The sequence below is a fragment of the Tachyglossus aculeatus genome, chromosome 3 (genome assembly GCF_015852505.1).
Source record: "Tachyglossus aculeatus isolate mTacAcu1 chromosome 3, mTacAcu1.pri, whole genome shotgun sequence".
NCBI lineage: Eukaryota > Metazoa > Chordata > Mammalia > Monotremata > Tachyglossidae > Tachyglossus > Tachyglossus aculeatus.
The window spans coordinates 63,655,308-63,676,742 of record NC_052068.1 but is presented as its reverse complement, the minus strand read 5'-3'; the positions used below and the strand labels follow the sequence as shown (position 1 = coordinate 63,676,742).

The 21,435-nt window shown below is 48.7% G+C and overlaps 1 protein-coding gene across 2 annotated transcripts in view; it reads left to right on the top strand.

Annotated features, from left to right (window-relative positions):
• Positions 1–21,435, top strand: part of LRRC20 (leucine rich repeat containing 20) — a 114,256-nt gene that overhangs the window by 31,544 nt on the left and 61,277 nt on the right. The window contains exon 3 of one of the 2 annotated variants that reach the window (XM_038744066.1): positions 14,159–14,308. The exons of the other annotated variant lie outside the window; for it this stretch is intronic. Coding sequence (XP_038599994.1) covers positions 14,159–14,308 — 150 coding nt within the window. The remainder of the gene's footprint in view (positions 1–14,158; positions 14,309–21,435) is intronic. 2 annotated transcript variants of the gene reach the window in all.

Here is a 21,435-nt window from a genome sequence, read left to right as displayed (position 1 = left end):
GTAGAACCCAGGTCCTTCTGACTCTCAGGCCTGTGCTCTGTCCACTAGGCCACAATGAGAGAGGGGCAGGTTCTTGTGTCCTGGGGGCCTTCATCTTTGGGCTGTGCATCAGCATCTGGGGAATGGCGAGTTGGGACAGAATTCTGCCCAATCTATGGTGTGTGGGGGCTCAGACTCCCCAAATTCTCAACCATCAATCAATCAATTGTATTTATTAAACGCTTAATCCGTACAAAGAACTGTACTAAGCTCTTGGGAGAGTACAATATAACAGAGTTAGTAGACACGTTCCCTGTCCACAGTCAATCAATCCTATTTATTGAGTGCTGACTGCATGCAGAGCACTGTACAAAGTGCTTGGGAACGTACATGGCAACAGAGTTGGTAGAAATATTCCCTGCCCACAATCAGGTAACCAATCAGTGGCATTTATTAAGCACTCACTGGGTACAGAGCACTGTACTAAGCGCTTGGGAGAGTACACTGTAACAGAGTTGGTAGACACATTCTCTGCCCCTAGTCAATCAATGTCAGTGGTATTAATAATAATAATAATGATAATGATGGCATTTGTTAAGCCCTTACTGTGTGCTGGGGGGGATACAAGGTGATCAGGTTGTCCCACGTGGGGCTCACAGTCTTAATCCCCATTTTACAGATGAGGGAACTGAGGCACAGAGAAGTTAAGTGACTCGCCCAAGGTCACACAGCTGACATTTGGCGGAGCCGGGATTTGAACCCATGACCTCGGACTCCCAAGCCCGTGCTCTTTCCATTGTGCCACGCTGCTTCTCTGTAGTGCTTACTGTGTGCAGAGCATTGTAGGAAGCAGTTGGGAGAGTATACTGCGACAGAGTTGGCAGAAAAACACGTCCACAAGGAGTCTGTCCCTAATAATAATAATAACAATAATAATAATGATGGCATTTATTAAGCACTTACTATGTGCAAAGCACTGTTCTAAGCGCTGGGGAGGTTACAAGGTGATCAGGTTGTCCCACGTGGGGCTCACAGTCTCAATCCCCATTTTACAGATGAGGTAACTGAGGCCCAGAGAAGTGAAGTGACTTGCCCAAAGTCACACAGCTGACAATTGGTGGAGCCGGGATTTGAACCCATGACCTCTGACTCCAAAGCCCGTGCTCTTCTCCACTGAGCCAAGCTGCTTCACAAAACATCATGAGAGCTGTGCATATAGGGTGCACTTAATCTCCTTCCTTACCTCCTCCAGCATTCAACCCATTAATTGCTTGGGGGGTTAATAGTTGACTAGTAAAACTTGATTATTTAAAGGTTTATTCTTAGCATAATGCTTTGAGCATTATTCTCGCCGGGCTCTTCAGCATTTAAAATTTAAGCGCTAGTGCTTTGTTGAAAGGGAAGGTTCATTCGTGAGTAAATTTTGAGAACCTCCCATCTTTATATTTATAACATTCTCAACAGTATTTAAGCACCTTCCTTGGACAGGACAATGTGCTGTGGGAACTTGGGGAACTTACAACCAGAGCAAAGTATGTAATCCCTGCCCTCGGAGAGCCAAAAGGAAAGGAGGACGGAGCCATATCTTGGCTGGCTGCAGTCCGAGCCTGCGCTAAGCTGGAAAGACTGGGAAGGATTAGGTTGCCGTTTGCTGTGTACAATGACTAACGCTGTTTTAATTGCTTTCTCCTCATTTTACAATTTCCCAAAGACCCTTCCAGAGGAACACTCCACTCTGAGACGAGTTCATCATCTCTCGGCGTTTGGAAGCTCTGCCGCTTCATCGGCAGTCAGATTTTGGTAGACTTTTAAAACATTTCTTCTGGCCTCCTGACCACAGAGCAACTTTAGCTCACCAAATAAGCAACTGTGCTTGGATATCCCACTGTCATCCGATATTCTCATATGTCCACTGTAGCTCACAACACAGCACATTCTTGGAAGGAGGCAGAGAGGCCTAGTGTAATGAGCACAGGCCTGAGAACCTGGGTTCTAATCCTGCCTCCTCTACTTGTCTACTCTGTGAGCAAGTCACTTCACCTCTCTGTGCCTCAGTTACTTCATCTGTCAAGACTGTGAGCCCTACATGGGACATGGACTGTGTCCAACCTGATTATCTTGTATCTACCCCAGGGCTTAGTACGGTGTTAAAATTATTACTAATCAAATTAGGACTGTGAGCCCACTGTTGGGTAGGGACAGTCTCTATATGTTGCCAACTTGTACTTCCCAAGCGCTTAGTACAGTGCTCTGAACACAGTAAGTGCTCAATAAATACAGTTGATTGATTGATTGTTTGATTAATAATAATATTAATAATAATAATAACAATGGTATTTGTTAAGCGCTTACTATGTGTGAAGCACTGTTCTAAACGCTGGGGAGGTTACAAGGTGATCAGGTTGTCCCACGTGGGGCTCACAGTTTTAATCCCCATTTTACAGATGAGGTGACTGAGGCTCAGAGAAATTAAGTGACTTGCCCAAAGTCACACAACTGACAAGTGGCAGAGCCAGGATTTGAACCCATGACCAATGATTCCAAAGCCCAGGCTCTTTCCACTGAGCCACGTGTGGTACTATTGTTGAATTACTGGTAATTAATAATAACAATCACAATTGTCTGTCAGATATGAAGAGGGAGGGCATGCTAGGCCAGAGTCCTAGGTGAGGGGTCGGCAGCGAGATGGACAAAATCGAGGCACAGTGAGAAGGTTGGCACTAGAGGACTGAAATATGCGGGCTGGGTTGTAGAAGGAGAGTAGGGAGGTGAGGGAGGAGGGGGCAAGGTGATTGACTGCTTTGAAGCCGATGGTCAGGAGTTTCTGTTTGATGCGGAGGTGGATGAGCAACCACTGGAGGCTCTTGAAGAATGGGGAAACATAGACTGAATGTTTTTATAGAAAAATGATCCGGGCGGCAGAGTGATATGTGGATCAGAGTGGGGAGAGACAGGAGGCTGGGAGGGCCCCGTGCTGCTTGGTCAGAAGCAGGAAGATGGTTCCCTCCCACTGTTCAAAGCTGGTCTGGCAGCCCCCGCCACCCCCAGATCCATCTCCTCCCTTTGGCAGGCTGGCCTTGCCTTAGTTTAATAATAATAATGGCATTTATTAAGCACTTACTATATGCAAAGCACTGTTCTAAGCACTGGGGAGGTTACAAGGTGATCAGGTTGTCCCATGGGGGGGCTCACGGTCTTAATCCCCATTTTACATATGAGGTAACTGAGGCACAGAGAAGTTAAAGGACTTGCCCAAAGTCACACAGCTGACAATTGGTGGAGCCAGGATTTGAACCCCTGACCTCTGATTCCAAAGCCCGTGCTCTTTCCACTGAGCCACGCTGCTTAGTTTGGGTCTTGATACATTGCCAAGATCCGCCCTTTCCTCTCCATCCAAACCGCTACCCTGCTCATTCAAGCTCTCATCCTATCCCGTCTGGACTACTGTATCAGCCTTCTCTCTGACCTCCCATCCTCGTGTCTCTCCCCACTTCAATGCATACTTCATGCTGCTGCCCGGATTATCTTTGTCCAGAAACGCTCTGGGCATGTTACTCCCCTCCTCAAAAATCTCCAGTGGCTACCAATCGATCTGCGCATCAGGCAGAAACTCCTCACCCTGGGCTTCAAGGCTGTCCATCCCCTGGCCCCCTCCTACCTCCCCTCCTTTCTCTCCTTCTCCAGCCCAGCCTGCACCCTCCACTGCTAACCTCCTCACCGTACCTCGTTTTCGCCTGTCCCGCCATCGACCCCCGGCCCACATCATCCCCCGGGCCTGGAATGCCCTCCGTCTGCCCATCCGCCAAGTTAGCTCTCTTCCTCCCTTTAAGGCCCTATTGAGAGCTCACCTCCTCCAGGAGACCTTCCCAGATTGAGCCCCTTCCTTCCTCTCCCCCTCGTCCCCCTTTCCATCCCCCCCATTTTACCTCCTTCCCTTCCCCACAGCACCTGTATATATGTATATATGTTTGTACATATTTATTACTCTATTTTACTTGTACATATCTATTCTATTTGTTTTATTTTGTTGGTATGTTTGGTTTTGTTCTCTGTCTCCCCCTTTTAGACTGTGAGCCCACTGTTGGGTAGGGACCGTCTCCATATGTTGCCAACTTGTACTTCCCAAGCGCTTAGTACAGTGCTCTGCACACAGTAAGCACTCAATAAATACGATTGAAAGAATGAATGAATACCAGAATGATTGCAGATGGAGAGCAGGGTGTTCTGAGAGAGATGTGTCCGTGGTATCACTATGGGTCAGAAATGACTCGATGGCATAAGACAAGACAAAAATATGCTGGGCACTGTACTAAGATCTGGGGTAGATTCAAGGTAATTGGGTTGAATACAGTTCCTGTCCCACTTAGGGCTCACAGTCTCCATTTCACAGATGAGGTAAGAGCAGTTAAGTGACTCGCCCAAGGTCACACAGCAGACAAGTTAAGGACCAGGGATTAGAACACAGGTCCTTCTGACTCCTAGGTCTGTGGAGGAGCAGCGTGGCTCAGTGGAAAGAGAACGGGCTTTGCAGTCCGAGGTCATGGGTTCAAATTCCGGCTCCCCCAATTGTCAGCTGTGTGACTTTGGGCAAGTCACTTAACTTCTCTGTTCCTCAGTTACCTCATCTGTAAAATGGGGATGAAGACTGTGAGCCCCCCGTAGGACAACCTGATCACCTTGTATCCTCCCCAGCACTTAGAACAGTGCTTTGCACATAGTAAGCGCTTAATAAATGTCATCGTTGTTATTATTATTATTGTTATTATCCATTAGTCCGTGCTGCTTCATCGACTGACCGGTCGACCGTTCTAACGTGGTCTTGCTGTGGTCCTCAGCTCCTGGTGCCGCCGCAACCCCGACTTTCTCATCTCCAACAGAAAATTACTCTCCCCCCACCCCATCCTAACCGTCACCCCCAGATCCATCTCCTCCTTTTCGCAGGCCAGCCTTGCCCTGGAGTGGCTACGTTTAACGGCAGTTGGTGGTCCTCAGCTCCCGACACCCCTGTTACCCCAACTTCCCTGCATGACGCTCTCGGGGCCGGACCAAACCCTAGTCGGTTCAGCGCCAGGAACGTTGGATAGGTCGGCTGGCACCCGCTCCCGGCTCCGGGAGAACGTCGAATGACATTCCCCCGACGAGTTCCTTTTAATTGAGTTTTTTAAGATGAGCAAGAGAGTGTCCAAAAGGAGCCCTGAGCTTCTCGGATAATTTATAATTATATAATAAATAATATATATAATACATATATTATTACTATTATATAAATAAATAATAATAAAACGGTGCTTTATTCATTTGAAACGGGACTGTAATTACCGGTTCAGCCTGCGCTTTTCGGCTTTTCCTTATAATAATTAAAGTCATTAAATCTTTTTTTTTTGTGGTATTTGTTAAGTGCTGACCGTGTGTCAAACACAGTTCTAAGCGCTGGGGTAAGTACAAGTTAAGTAGGTAGGGCACAGTCTTTGTCCCGCATGGGGCTCACAGGCTCGGTAGGAGGGAGAACACGTATCCCTATTTTACCTTTGAGGGAACTGAGGCACAGAGAAGTGAAGTGACTCACCCAAGGTCACGCAGCAAGCAGTGCGCAGAGCCGACATTAGAACCCAGGTTCTTCTGACGCCCAGGCTCGTGCTCTCTCCACTAGGCCACTCTGTATTCATTCATTCACTCATTCAGTCATATTTTTTGAGCGCTTACCGTGTGCAGAGCACTGTACTTAGTGCTTGGGAAGTACAGGTTGGCAACATGTTGACGAAGGGCCTACTTCCGAGGTGTTGAAAGTGCCAGGGGCTCAGGGTGTTTGAAGTGGGTACAAGTAAATTCATTCATTCAATCGTATTTATTGAGTGCTTACTGCGTATAGAGCATTGTATTAAGCGCTTGGAAAGTACAATGCAGCGATAAAGAGAGACAATCCCTGCCCACACTGTAAATCAGTTTGGGCACAGTCCCTGTCCCGCATGGGGCTCACAGTCTTAATCCTCATTTTGCAGATGAGGTAACTGGGGCACAGAGAAGTGAAGTGACTTGCCTAAGGTCACAGATTCCCTGCCCACAGTGAGCTTAGTCTCCCTCCACCCCCTCTGCCCTCCCTACTCTTCTTCAGTTCAGTTCAGACTGGCAACCTCATTAATCAATGGCATTGGTTGAGTGCTTACTACGTGCACAGCACTTTTCTAAGCACTTGGGAGAGTCCAATACAACAGAGTTAGCAGACGGGCTCCCTGTCCATAACGGGCTTACAGTTGAGAGAGAGGGAGACAGGTTCGCTCGGTTTTTGGGGGGTCGGGTCAGCAGAGCTTGGGTGCCAGCTCCCTTGAGGGGTCCCCTCTTCCTCTCCCAGTGGTTGGTTCTGCTCCCAAAGCTGTTAGGGCTGGATTCCCAGCCTCGCCAGCCTCACACATCCCGCTTCTGAGTGGCATCAGACGTTCTGAGTGGCGATGAGAAGACCCAAATCAACCCATCAATCAATAATGCGATTGACCGACTGATTTTTTAAAAATTCCCGTGTGCATTTGCAACACCTGAGCAGACTGAGCCCCACCTTTTCCTCTGCTCCTCCTCCCCATCATCCCCACTCGCTCCCTCTGCCCTACACCCTTCCCCTCCCCACAGCACTTGTACATATTTGTACATATTTATTATTCTATTTATTTTACTAATGATGTGTATATAGCTATAATTCTATTTATGATAATAATAATAATGATGGCATTTGTCTCCCCCTTCTAGACTGTGAGCCCACTGTTGGGTAGGGACTGTCTCCAACTTGTACTTCCCAAGCGCTTAGTACAGTGCTCTGCACACAGTAAGCGCTCAATAAATACGATTGGTGATGATGATGATTTGTTAAGCGCTTACTATGTGCAAATTTATCTTGTCTGTTGGTATTGACACCTGTCTACTTGTTTTGTTTGGTTGTCTGTCTCCCCCTTCTAGACTCGCCCTGCTGACCTCACTATGAACTTTCAGTTCCCTTGCTCCCAACTGCCATTCCCATTCCTCACCTTCCCCTTCCCCTCTCCCACCCAGCTGTTTCCCTCCCTCTCACCCACCAAGACCGCTCCCCCTCAACCCCTACCAAGGATTCCTCTGTACCAGCGCAGGTCCTCCGCTTCTCCCTCCCAGCCCCCCTCCTCCCCTTCTCCCCGTCCCCACCCCATCCCAGTTCTCCTTTCCCATCGCCACCCCCCCTTCCCACTCTCCCCGCCCAGGCCCCCGCCAACTCATCCCAATCCAAACCCTCCCCACCCCTCGCACCCTTCCCCCTCCCTCCCCACCCTCGACAGCTGATGCCAAGTGTGGCCTCTGGAACCCCCGCTCCGTTTTAAGTAAGATCCCTTTCATCCTGGACCTTTTCCTTTCCAGTTCTCTACTCCTCCTCGCCCTAACTGAAACATGGCTGTCGCCGGACGACACGGTCTCTTCTGCTGCTCTCTGCAGTGCAGGCCTCTTCTTCTCCCACTCCCCCAGACTCACCGGAAAAGGAGGAGGTGTCGGTTTCCTTCTCGCCCCCCAATGTCGCTTTCGCACTATCCCTCCTCCCCCTTCCCTTTCCTTCCCTTCCTTTGAAGCCCACATTATTCGCCTCTACCACCCCCTCCAGATTCTTGTAGCCGTCATCTACCGCCCTCCAGGCCCCACTTCCAACTTCTTTAACGACTTTGACCCCTTCCTCACATTCCTTCTCTCCTTCTCCATGCCCACTCTGATCCTCGGAGACTTCAATATCCACATGGATATCCCTAACGACTCCTCTGCCGCCCGCCTTCTATCTCTCCTTGACGCTGCCAACCTCTTCCTCCACCCCACCTCACCCACTCACCAACTTGGTCATACCCTCGACCTCATCATCTCCTACCGCTGCACTGTGTCCACCCTCACCAACTCTGTGATCCCTCTCTCTGATCATAATCTTCTCCCCTGCCTCCTCACTCACACTCCTTTCCCCTGTAAATCCGTATTACTCCCTCACAGAGATCTCCGCTCTCTGGACCCCACCCATCTTTCGGAGCGCCTCACACCCCACCTCGCCGCCCTCTCCTCTCTACCCAGTCTTGATGATCAGATTACTGCTCTCAACTCTACCCTTGCTACTCAGCTAGACTCGCTCGCTCCCCTTTCCCTTTGCCACTCTCGCACCACTAACCCACAGCCCTGGATCACTGCCACTGTCCGCCTCCTTCGCTCTTATGCTCGAGCTGCTGAACGCTGCTGGCGAAAGTCTAAACACCATGCCAACCTCGTTCACTTCAAGTTTATCCTTTCCTGCCTTAACTCAGCCCTCTCTTCTGCCAGACAAAACTATTTCTCCTCCCTTATTGACACCCATGCCCATCACCCCCGCCAGCTCTTCCGTACATTCAACTCCCTTCTCAGGCCCCCGGTTCCTCCCCCTCCTCCTTCCCTCACCCCCAACGATCTGGCCTCCTACTTCATTAACAAAATTAAATCCATCAGGTCCGACCTCCCCAAAGTCTCTTCCCCCCTTTCTCCAACCCCCCGGCTCTCAACACTCTCTGCTACTCTCCCATCCTTCCCAGCGGTATCCTCAGAGGAACTCTCCTCCCTCCTCTCAAGTGCTACTCCGGCCACCTGTGCTTCTGACCCCATTCCCTCTCATCTTATGAAATCTCTCGCTCCATCCCTTCTCCCCTCCTTAACTTCCATCTTCAACCGCTCACTCTCCACTGGTTCCTTCCCCTCTGCCTTCAAACATGCCCATGTCTCTCCCATCCTAAAAAAACCCTCTCTTGACCCCACCTCACCTTCTAGTTATCGTTCCATATCCCTCCTACCATTCCTTTCCAAACTCCTTGAACGAGTTGTCTACACGCGCTGCCTAGAATTCCTCAACAACAACTCTCTCCTCGACCCCCTCCAGTCTGGCTTCCGTCCCCTTCATTCCACGGAAACTGCGCTCTCAAAGGTCACCAATGACCTCCTGCTTGCCAAATCCAACGGCTCATACTCTGTCCTAATCCTCCTCGACCTCTCAGCTGCCTTTGACACTGTGGACCACCCCCTTCTCCTCAACACGTTATCTGACCTTGGCTTCACAGACTCCGTCCTCTCCTGGTTCTCCTCTTATCTCTCCGGTCGTTCTTTCTCAGTCTCTTTTGCAGGCTCCTCCTCCCCCTCCCATCCTCTTACTGTGGGGGTTCCCCAAGGTTCAGTGCTTGGTCCCCTTCTGTTCTCAATATACACTCACTCCCTTGGTGACCTCATTTGCTCCCACGGCTTCAACTATCATCTCTACGCTGATGACACCCAGATCTACATCTCTGCCCCTGCTCTCTCCCCCTCCCTCCAGGCTCGCATCTCCTCCTGCCTTCAGGACATCTCCATCTGGATGTCCGCCCGCCACCTAAAGCTCAACATGTCGAAGACTGAGCTCCTTGTCTTCCCTCCCAAACCTTGTCCTCTCCCTGACTTTCCCATCTCTGTTGACGGCACTACCATCCTTCCCGTCTCACGAGCCCGCAACCTTGGTGTCATCCTCGACTCCGCTCTCTCATTCACCCCTCACATCCAAGCCGTCACCAAAACCTGCCGGTCTCAGCTCCGCAACATTGCCAAGATCCGCCCTTTCCTCTCCATCCAAACCGCTACCCTGCTAATTCAAGCTCTCATCCTATCCCGTCTGGACTACTGCACTAGCCTTCTCTCTGATCTCCCATCCTCGTGTCTCTCTCCACTTCAATCCATACTTCATGCTGCTGCCCGGATTATCTTTGTCCAGAAACGCTCTGGACATATTACTCCCCTCCTCAAAAACCTCCAATGGCTACTGATCAATCTGCGCATCAAGCAGAAACTCCTCACCCTGGGCTTCCAGGCTGTCCATCCCCTGGCCCCCTCCTACCTCACCTCCCTTCTCTCCTTCTCCAGCCCAGCCCGCACCCTCCGCTCCTCCACCACTAATCTCCTCACTGTACCTCGTTCTCGCCTGTCCCGCCATCGACCCCCGGCCCACGTCATCCCCCGGGCCTGGAATGCCCTGCTCCCTCTGCCCATCCGCCAAGCTAGCTCTCTTCCTCCCTTCAAGGCCCTGCTGAGAGCTCACCTCCTCCAGGAGGCCTTCCCAGACTGAGCCCCTTCCTTCCTCTCCCCCTCGTCCCCCTCTCCATCCTCCCATCTTACCTCCTTCCCTTCCCCACAGCACCTGTATATATGTATATATGGTTGTACATATTTATTACTCTATTTATCTATTTATTTATTTATTTTACTTGTGCATTTCTATCCTACTTATTTTATTTTGTTGGTATGTTTGGTTCTGTTCTCTGTCTCCCCCTTTTAGACTGTGAGCCCACTGTTGGGTAGGGACTGTCTCTATGTGATGCCAATTTGTACTTCCCAAGCGCTTAGTACAGTGCTCTGCACATAGTAAGCGCTCAATAAATACGATTGATTGATTGATTGATTGATTGTGAGCCCGTTGTTGGGTAGGGACCGTCTCTGTTGTCGATTTGTACTTCCCAAGCACTTAGTAGAGTGCTCTGCACACAGTAAGTGCTCAATAAATACGATTGAATGAATGAATGAATAATAATAATAATAGTTGCGGTTTTTATTGAGCGCTTACTATGTGCCAGGCACTGTACTAAGTGTTTAAAGTGGGTACAAGTAAATTCATTCAATCATATTTATTGAGCGCTTACTGCGTATAGAGCATTGTATTAAGCGCTTGGAAAGTACAATTCAGCGATAAAGAGACAATCCCTGCCCACACTGTAAATCAGTTTGGGCACAGTCCCTGTCCCACATGGGGCTCACAGTCTTAATCCTCATTTTGCAGATGAGGTAACTGGGGCACAGAGAAGTGAAGTGACTTGCCTAAGGTCACAGATTCCCTGCCCACAGTGAGCTTAGTCTCCCTCCACCCCCTCTGCCCTCCCTACTCTTCTTCAGTTCTGCTCTCCCTCTGTGACTCGGAAAGGTCTCTTAGTCTCTTTTAGACTGTGAGCCCACTGTTGGGTAAGGACTATCTCTATATGTTGCCAACTTGTACTTCCCAAGTGCTTAGTACAGTGCTCTGCACACAGTAAGCGCTCAATAAATACGATTGATTGATTGATTCATTAGTGGGGGATACATTAAGCAGCCCAGATAGGGCTGGAACATCCTAGTGAGAGTACCAGTGTGATGTCCATCCTTCTCCTTCCCTCCCTCCCTCTAGACTTTAAGCTCCTTGTGGGCAGGGAATGTGTCTGTTTATTGTTGTACTGTACTTTCCCAAGTGCCTAGTACAGTGCTCTGCGGCACAGTAATCACATAATTTATTCATTCAATCATGAATTATTATTTATTTATTACATTTGTATTGAGAAGCAGCGTGACTCAGTGGAAAGAGCCCGGGCTTGGGAGTCAGAGGTCATGGGTTTTAATCCCGGCTCCGCCACCTGCCAGCCGTGTGACTTTGGGCAAGTCACTTCACTTCTCTGGGCCTCAGTTCCCTCATCTGTAAAATGGGGATTAAGACTGTGAGCCCCACGTGGGACAACCTTGATTATTGGGAGTAATTATTTATTGGAAGTAATTTATTGGTCTGTCTCCCCACCTCTAGACTGTGAGCCCACTGTTGGGTAGGGACCGTCTCTATATGTTGCCAACTTGTACTTCCCAAGCGCTTAGTACAGTGCTCTGCACATAGTAAGCGCTCAATAAATGCGATTGATTGATTGACTGATTACCTTGTATCCCCCCACAATGCTTGGCACATAGTAAGCGCTTAACAAATACTAACGTTATTATTATTAAGCTCTTACTGTGTACAGAGGACTGTACTAAGTGCTTGGGAAAGTACAGTACAACAATAAACAGTGACGATCCCTGCCCACAGTGAGCTCACAGTTTAGAGGTGGGGAGACAGACATTACTACCAATAAATAAAACTACAGGTATGTACGTAAGTGCTGTGGGGCTGGGCAGAGGAGGGGAAGAGCAAAGGGAGCAAGTCAGGATGATGCAGAAGGGAGTGCGAGATGAGGAAAAGGGGTGCTTAGTTGACTTCTCTCCCTCTTAATGGTCACCCTGCCAGGCTGGTGCGGCCCCCACCTCAATTCCTCCAAGGCACCCTCTCAAATGGACCACTGGGAAGAAGGGGTGGCCCCTGGGCTACCTTGGCTCCCAACAATCTCAGAAACCCCCTCAGGGAGTCAATCAATCAATCAATCGTATTTATTGAGCACTTACTGTGTGCAGAGCACTGTACTAAGCGCTTGGGAAGTACAAGTTGGCAACATATAGAGACATTCCCTACCCAACAGTGGGAGTCGGGGTGGAGAGTAGAAGGAGGAAGAGGAGGAGGAGAAGGAAGTGATGGTGGCAACCCTCGGAGACTGGGCCTCCACCCCTCTCCTTCTCCCCATCCTAATAATAATAATTAATACTTGTGGTAGTTGTAAAGCACTTACTATGTGCCGGGCACTGTACTGAGCGCTGGGGTAGATAGAAATTGGGTTGGACACAGTCCCTGTCCCGCATGAGGCCAACTTGTACTTCCCAAGCGCTTAGTACAGTGCTCTGCACACAGTAAGCGCTCAATAAATACGATTGATGATGATGATGAGGCTCACAGTCTCAATCCCCATTTTATAGATGAAGGAACTGAGGTGCAGAGAAGCAAAGCGAATGACCCATGGGGAAGCAGCGCGGCTTAGTGGAAAGAGCATGGGCTTGGGGGGCAGAGGACGTGGGTTCTAATCCCTGCTCCGCCACTTGTCTGCTGTGGGACCTTGGGCAAGCCACTTCACTTCTCTGTGCCTCAGTTACCTCGCCTGTAAAATGGGAATTAAGACTGCGAGAAGTGGGACAACCTGATTACCTTGTAGCTAGCCCAACACTTAGTGCTTGGCACATAGTAAGCACTTAACAATACCATTATTATTATTATTATGACCTTCTGGTTCCCAGACCCACGCTCTGGCCACTAGACCATGCTGCTTCTCCTCCTTCCTCTTCCCTCACTCCTCACCCCCATTTTCCTCTTTCCTCACTTCCCCAACCGACCCCTAGCCACCGTCCAAGTTACCGGCCTCCCTAAACCCACGGTCTGGTCCGGTCCACCTCTGATGTGGACATGGGCAGCCGCATCCGGGGGCGACTCCGCAGACAAAAGGAAGACAATTTAAGCTGTGGGTTTCTGCCTAAGCTGATAAAGCTGGACCATGACATCATTCATTTATGCTTTCCTTTCTCTCCAGCTTGTTAGGTCTTTTCTTATTTGCATTCCTCAGAATTGCCCGCCAAGTTCGTTAAAATGGCAGGGCCTTTCGGAGGCGTGTAAATTAATACTTTAATCCTTTAGAAAATCGCGTGGTGTTGGGCAAAACCTTCTCTGCCCTCCCTCCCCCAGCATTGTTTTTCCGGGTTTCAGTGAGTCGCTGATGGTAGGCATGTCCTGGTTGCTTAAGGTACCGAGTTAACTCGTAAATTCTCTGACTCATCATGGTTGGGGGAGTAAATAGATTTCCCAACAGCCCTATCAGCCTGAGATTCAGTGAACCATTTGCCTGTGCGTGTAAAAGAAGTTTGGGGTGGGTGGCAAATTTTCAGGAAAAAAAAGAATAATCCGTCCGAATCCATCACTCAAAGCCTGTACATGTGACAGGGACTGTGTCCAACCCAATTTGTTTCTCTCTACCCCAGTGCTTAGTACAGTGCCTGACACATAGTAAGTGCTTTACAACCCCCCCAATTATTAGTTATTATTATTAGGATGGGGAGGAGGAGAGGGGTGGAGGCCCAATCTCTGAGAGTTGCCACCATCACTTCCTTCTCCTTCTCTTCTCCCTCCTCCCCCTCCTCCTCTTCCTCCTTCTCCTCTCCACCCCGACTCCCTGAGGGGGTTCCTGAGTCAGAAGGTCATGCCTTCTAATCCCGGCTCCGCTACTTGTCTGCTGTGTGCAGTGTGACCTTAGGCAAGTCATTTCACTTCTCTGTGCCTGTTACCTCAACTGTAAAATGGGGACGGAGACCATGAGCCCCACACGGGTTAGGAACTGTGTCCGACCCCATTTTCTTGTATCCACCCCAGTGCTTAGTACAGTGTCCGGCACCTGGTAAGCACTTAGCAGATACCACAGTTATTATTATCGGTCTTCAACAGATCAATCGATGTCCTTTATCGAGTGGGTGGGTGACGTCCCGTGTCTGTCCTTGCCCGCAGACTTGGCGGACTGCAGGCTGGTGTCCTTCCCCATCGGCCTCTACAAGGTCCTGTGTAACGTCACCCAGGGCATCCGCCTCATCACGCTGGCGAACAACGAGCTCAAGTCCCTCACCAGCAAGTTCATCACCACCTTCAGCCAGCTCAGAGGTGGGTTGGGGGGGTGAGACTGGGGCAGGGGGGTTGGGGGGGGTCGACCTAACCCAGGGGCCACGGTCTGGGCTGGGGCCTGACCTGAAAGGGGACGGGGCCCAGCCTGGGGGCCGGAGGCTGGCATGGGAGAAGTCATCAATTCAATTCAATCATATTTATTCCCTGCTTACTGTATGCAGGGCATTCATTCATTCATTCGATCGTATTTATTGAGCGCTTACTGTATGCAGAGCACTGGACTAAGCGCTTGGGAAGTACACGTGGGCAACATATAGGGACGGTCCATACCCAATAACGGCCTCACAGTCTAGAGCACTGTATAAGAGCTTGGGAGAGTACAATATAACAGTAAGCAGATACATTCCCCAGGCACAACAACAACAAGAAACCCACCTCGCAGGCTGATCTGAGTGCAAGACCCAAGGAAGAGAGAAGCCGGGTTGGGAAGGAAGCCGGGGAACAATCATGGTGGAATTTCAGCACTTACTATGTAATAATAATAATGGTATTTATTAAGCGCTTACTATGTGCAAAGCAACCCTAAGCAGCACAGCACAGGGTTTCAAATGGCTCTTGAACCCGATCGCCCTGCCTCTTTAGCTTATAGCTCCGGCTGGCCATCCTGGTTTTTGTTTTTTTTTAAATGTGGTATTCATTAAGTGATTACTATGTGTCAGGCACTGTACTAAGCTCTGGGGGTAGGTACAAGCTAATAAAGTTGGATGCATTCCGGGTCAGTCAGTCAGTGGTATTTCTTGAGTGCTTACTGTGTGCAGAGCACTGAACTAAGTGCTCGGGAGAGTACAGTACAACAATATAACAGACACATTCCCTGCCCACAGTGAGCTAACAGTCTAGAGGGGGAGACAGACATTGATATAAATAAAAAAATTACAGAGATGTACATAAGTGCCGTGGGGCTGGCAGCAGGGAGCAAGTCAGAGCTATCCAGAAGGGAGTGGGAGAAGAGAAAAAGAGGACTTCATCAGGAAAGGTCTTTTGGAGAAGATGTGTCTTCAGTAAGATTTTGAAGGCAAGGAAAGACATTGTCCCACAAGGGGCTCACAGTCTCAATCCCCATTTTACAGATGAGATAACTGAGGCCCAGGTCACGTGAAGTGACTTGCCCAGGGTCACACAGCGGACAAGTGGCAGAGCTGGGATTAGAACCCAGGTCCTTCCGACTCCCGGGCCTGTGCTGTATTCACCAGGCCACATTGCTCCTCTGGTTGCCAAGCTTCTAAAAACAGGATGCGGTGGAGCCGCTACTAAGAGCCTGGGTCAGTGAAGAATGGCGGCCTGGGTCCAGGAGGAGTTTGAATTCATGGATGTAGGGGTTTTGAATAAGCTTGAATAAGTCTTCTAGACTGTGAGCCCACTGTTGGGTAGGGACCGTCTCTATCTGTTGCCAACTTGGACTTCCCAAGCGCTTAGTACAGTGCTCTGCACACAGTAAGTGCTCAATAAATACGATTGAATGAATGAATGCTCTCTCTCTTTCTCTCTTTCTCTCTCTGTAAAACACTTCTCTTCCCCACAGCCTTATCTCACTTCCTCTCCCACTGTGCCCCAGCCCACACCATTCATTCCTCTAACAACAATCTGCTTCCTGCTCCTTGATCTCATCTCCCCAGACTGAGCCCCCTTTTTCCTCTCCTCATTCATTCATTCAATCGTATTTATTGAGCGCTTACTGTGTGCAGAGCACTGTACTACTCCCCGCCCCCCCCTGCCCTACCTCCTTCCCCTCCCAACAGCATCTGTACATGTGTTTGTACAGATTTATTACTCTATTTATTTTACTTGTACATATTTACTATTCTATTCTACTCTATTATACTATTCAGCGCTTAGAACAGTGCTTTGCACATAGTAAGTGCTTAATAAATGCCATTATTATTTATTTTGTTAATGATGTGCATTTAGCTTTAATTCTGTTTGTTCTGATGACTTGACACCTGTCCACATGTTTTGTTTTGTTGTCTGTCTTCCCCTTCTAGACTGCGATCCCGTTGTTGGGTAGGGACCGTCTCTATATGTTGCCAACTTGTACTTCCCAAGCGCTTAGTACAGTGCTCTGGACACAGTAAGCGCTCAATAAATACGATCGAATGAATGAATGAATCTCTCCCCTTTGGCTCTTTGCTCAGACCCCCTCTCCTGCCCGGCACTCCCTCTTCCTACATTCAGTCAGTCAGTCAGTTGTATTTTTTGAGGACTTACCATGTGCAGAGCACTGTACTAAGCGCTTGGGAGAGTACAATACAGCAGACACGTTCCCTGAGCACAGTGAGTGTACAATCTTCAGGGGAGACAGACATGAACATAAATCGGAGAAGCAGCGTGGCTTAGTGGAAAGAACAGGGGTTGGGAGTCAGAGGACGTGGGTTCTAATCCCGCCTCTGCCACATGTCTGCTGTGTGACCTTGGGCAAGTTCCTTCACTTCTCTGTGCCTCGGTTACCTCATCTGTAAAACGGGAATTAAAAGTGTGAGCCCCACCTGTGTTTACCCCAGCGCTTAGAACAGTGCTGGGCACATAGTAAGCGCTTAACAAATACCATGATTATTATTATGAATTATTATAAATCAATAAATCAGTGACAGCTAGGGACATAAGTGCTGTGGGGCTGGGAGGGGAGATGAATAAAGGGAGCAAGGCAGGGTGACGCAGCAGAGAGTGGGAGAAGAAAGGAGGGCTTATTCAGGGAAGGGCTGACATATCTGACAGTTCACCACGCTCCCCTCCTTCAAAGCCCTACAAATAATAATAATAATGATGGTATTTGTTAAGCGCTTACTATATGCCAGCCACTGTACTAAGCGCTGGGGTGGATACAAGCAAATTGTGTTGGACACAATCCCTGTACCACATGGGGCTCACAGTCTCTGCCCCCATTATACAGATGAGGTAACTGAGGCACAGAGAAGTGACGTGACTTGCCCAAGGTCCCACAGCAGACAAATGGCGGAGCCAGGATTAGAACCCATGACCTTCTGACTCTCAGGCCTGTGCTTTCTCCACTTCTCCGTGCTTCTTCTGTAATCACGTCTCTCCAGGAAGCCTTCCCTAAATAACTTCCCAGCTCCCTACCCAGTTTGTCTTCCCCTCTGCATGGCTTAGACACTTGAGTCTGTATCCCTCAAGCACTTTGATATTCCACCCCCACGTATGTTCCTATATTTATTTATTTTACTTGTACATGTCTATTCTATTTATTTTATTTTGTTAGTATGTTTGGTTTTGTTCTCTGTCTCCCCCTTTTAGACTGTGAGCCCACTGTTGGGTAGGGACTGTCTCTATATGTTGCCAACTTGTACTTCCCAAGCAGTTACTACAGTGCTCTGCACACAGTAAGCGCTCAATAAATACGATTGAATGAATGAATGAATGTCTGTACAGATTTATTACTCTATTTTGCTTGTACAGATTTACCATTCTATTTATTTAATTTTGTCAACATGTTTTGTTTTGTTGTCTGTCTCCCCCTTCTAGACTATGAGCCCGTTGTTGGGTAGGGACCGTCTCTATATGTTGCCAACTTGTACTTCCCAAGCGCTTGGTACAGTGCTCTGCACGCAGTAAGCACTCAAGAAATACGATTGAATGAATGAATTAATTAATAAATACAATTGAGTGATTGATTGATTATACTGTGCTCCTGCCCATACCTGTAATTTATTTCAATGTCCGTCTCCCCATCTTGATCCTAAATTCTTTGAGATCAGTAGTGTGCACTAACTCTGTTGTATTCTCATAAGCGCTTAGTACAGTCCCACTCCCACTCCCTTCTGCATCGCCCTGACTTCCTCCCTTTATTCATCCCCCCCTCCCAGCCCCACAGCACTTTATGTACATATCAGTAATTTATTTATTTCTATTAATGTCTGTCTCCCCCTCTAAACTGTAAATTCACTGTGGGCAGGGGATGTGTCTGTTTATTGTTCTATTGTACTCTCCCAAGCGCTTAGTACAGTGCTCTGCACACATTAAGCACTCAATAAATACGATTGACTGACTGACGGCAGTGCTCTGCACACAGTTAACACTCAGTCGTTTCTATTGATGGATTGATCGGCTGGCCCAAACCTGATAGTGAGGAATGAATCAGGACATTTTGGGGAACTAGGTGTTCTCCAGGAGAACAACCAGTTCTCCAAATGTCCTGATGTCCTCGTGGGAGACTGACCACTGAGCCGGATGAATGGACCCGTGATTGGCATTGTCCATCATCTTATGTTATTCTAAAACAGAACTCCTTATATTTCCATCCAAAGCCTGCCTTCCCCTAGACTCTACCATCACCATAGGCAACACCACCATTCTCCCTGTTTCACAGACACGTAACCATGGCCTCATCCTTGACTAATCTCTCTCATTCAACCCATGTAGTCAGTCCCTAAATCCTGTCAGTTCTACCCTCAAAACATCTCTAGAATCCGGCCTTTCCTCTCCACTCTAACTGCTTATCACGTTGATCCAAGCACTCATCATTTCCCCTCTTGACTACAGCATCAGCCTCCTTCCTCGCTGACCTCCCCGCCTCCTGTCTCTCCCCTCTCCAGTCCATACTCCGCTGCTCAAATCATCGTTCTAAAGAACCGCTCAATCCACATCTTCCCACTCCTCAAAAACCTCCAGTGGTTGCCCATCCATCTCCACATCAATCAATCAATCAATCAATCAATCGTATTTATTGAGCACTTACTGTTTGCAGAGCACTTTACTAAGCACTTGGGAAGTACAAGTTGGCAACATAGAGAGATGGTCCCTACCCAACAGCGGGCTCACAGTTTAGAAGGGGGAGACAGACAACAAAACATGTGGACATTCCTTCATTCCATCGTATTTATTGAGCACTTACTGTGTGCGGAGCACTGTACTAAGCGCTTGGGAAGTCCAGGTTGGCAACATAGAGAGACGGTCCCTATCCAACAGCGGGCTTACAGTCTAGAGGGGGGAGACAGACAACAAAACAAAACATGTGGACATTCATTCATTCCTTCATTCAATCGTATTTATTGAGCTCTTACTATGTGTGGAGCACTGTACTAAGCGCTTGGGAAGTCCAAGTTGGCAACATCTAGAGACGGTCCCTACCCAACAGCGGGCTCACAGTCTAGAAGGGGGAGTCAGACAACAAAACAAAACATGTGGACATTCATTCATTCCTTCATTCAATCGTATTTACTGAGCGCTTACTGTGTGTTCAAACAAAACTCCTGACCATTGGTTTTAAAGGATCCAGCGTGGCTCAGTGGGAAGAACCCGGGCTTCGGAGTCAGAGGTCAGGGGTTCAAATCCCAGCTCTGCCAATTGTCAGCTGTGTGACTTTGGGCAAGTCACATAACTTCTCTGGGCCTCAGTTCCCTCATCTGGAAAATGGGGATTAAGACTGTGAGCCCCTCGTGGGACAACCTGATCACCTTGTAACCTCCCCAGCGCTTAGAACAGTGCTTTGCACATAGTAAGCGCTTAATAAATGCCATCATCATCATCATCCGATTGGCTTGCTCCCTCCTACCTAACATTATCGATCTCCTACTGTAATCCAACCTACATAATTTGCTCCTCTAATGACAACCTAACTCATTGTGCCTCAGTCTCGTCTTTTTTGCCTCTGACTTCTGGCTTAGAACTCCCTTTCCCTCCATGTATCGCAGTCCACCCCTCCCCAACCTTCAAAACCCTCCTAAAATCACATCTCCTCCAAGAGACCTTCCCTGACTAAGCCCTCATTTCCCTGTTAGAGTCTTCCCTCCTGCATCACTTTGGGGCTGTTCCTCTTAAGCCTCCAGCCCCCAGCATTTGTCTATACATTTATTTATAATTTATTTTAATATTTGTCTCTCCACTAATTTCTTGTGGGCAGAAATTGTCTATACCTACTCTATTATATTGGACTCTCCCAAGGACTTAGTCCAGCGCTCTGCACCCAGTAAGCACTCAATAACTACTAGTGGTTGATTGATTGATTATTTGCACCTGAAACACTGCCACAGAACCTCTCATTCTCTGTGGTGATGGAATTTAGCAGTTACTCCTTTCCTTTCAGCTGGCAGTCAGCGCTGCTTATGTTTCTGTGTTGGGTGCTAGGGATCGGCACTTTCACTGCTAGTCTGTGAATGATGGCTTTGTAGTCAATCGTGTGTGTTTGGACTTGGGCTGGGCAGCTTTTTAGGACCTTTCTGATAAAAATGACAGCAGTGAAACTCTGGCTTGTTTGACCTGAAATCCAGTTACAAGACACCCTGTCTTTCTTGGGGCTCTTCGTAGGTTGGCCCTAATGGTTTGGTGGGCCCTTTCTTCCTTTCCTTCCTTTCTTCCTTTTCCTTCCTTTCTTTCCTTCCTTTTCTTTCCTTCCTTCCTTTTCTTTCCTTCCTTTCTTCCCTTTCCTCCCTTTCTTCTCTTCCCTTCCTTTCCTTTTCATTCATTCATTCAGTCAGTCAGTCAGTCAGTCATATTTATTGAGCGCTTACTGTGTGCAGAGCACTGTACTAAGCGCTTGAGAAGTACAAATTGGCATCACATAGAGACAGTCCCTACCCAACAGTGGGCTCACAGTCTAAAAGGGGGAGACAGAGAACAGAACCAAACATACCAACAAAATAAAATAAGTAGGATAGAAATGTACAAGTAAAATAAATAAATAAATAAATAAATAGAGTAATAAATATGTACAACCATATATACATATATACAGGTGCTGTGGGGAAGGGAAGGAGGTAAGACGGGGGGATGGAGAGGGGGACGAGGGGGAGAGGAAAGAAGGGGCTCAGTCTGGGAAGGCCTCCTGGAGGAGGTGAGCTCTCAGCAGGGCCTTGAAGGGAGGAAGAGAGCTAGCTTGGCGGATGGGCAGAGGGAGGGCATTCCAGGCCCGGGGGATGACGTGGGCCGGGGGTCGACGGCGGGACAGGCGAGAGCGAGGTACGGTGAGGAGATTAGCGGTGGAGGAGCGGAGGGTGCGGGCTGGGCAGTAGAAGGAGAGAAGGGAGGTGAGGTAGGAGGGGGCGAGGTGATGGACAGCCTTGAAGCCCAGGGTGAGGAGTTTCTGCCTGATGCGCAGATTGATCGGTAGCCATTGGAGGTTTTTGAGGAGGGGAGTAATATGTCCAGAGCGTTTC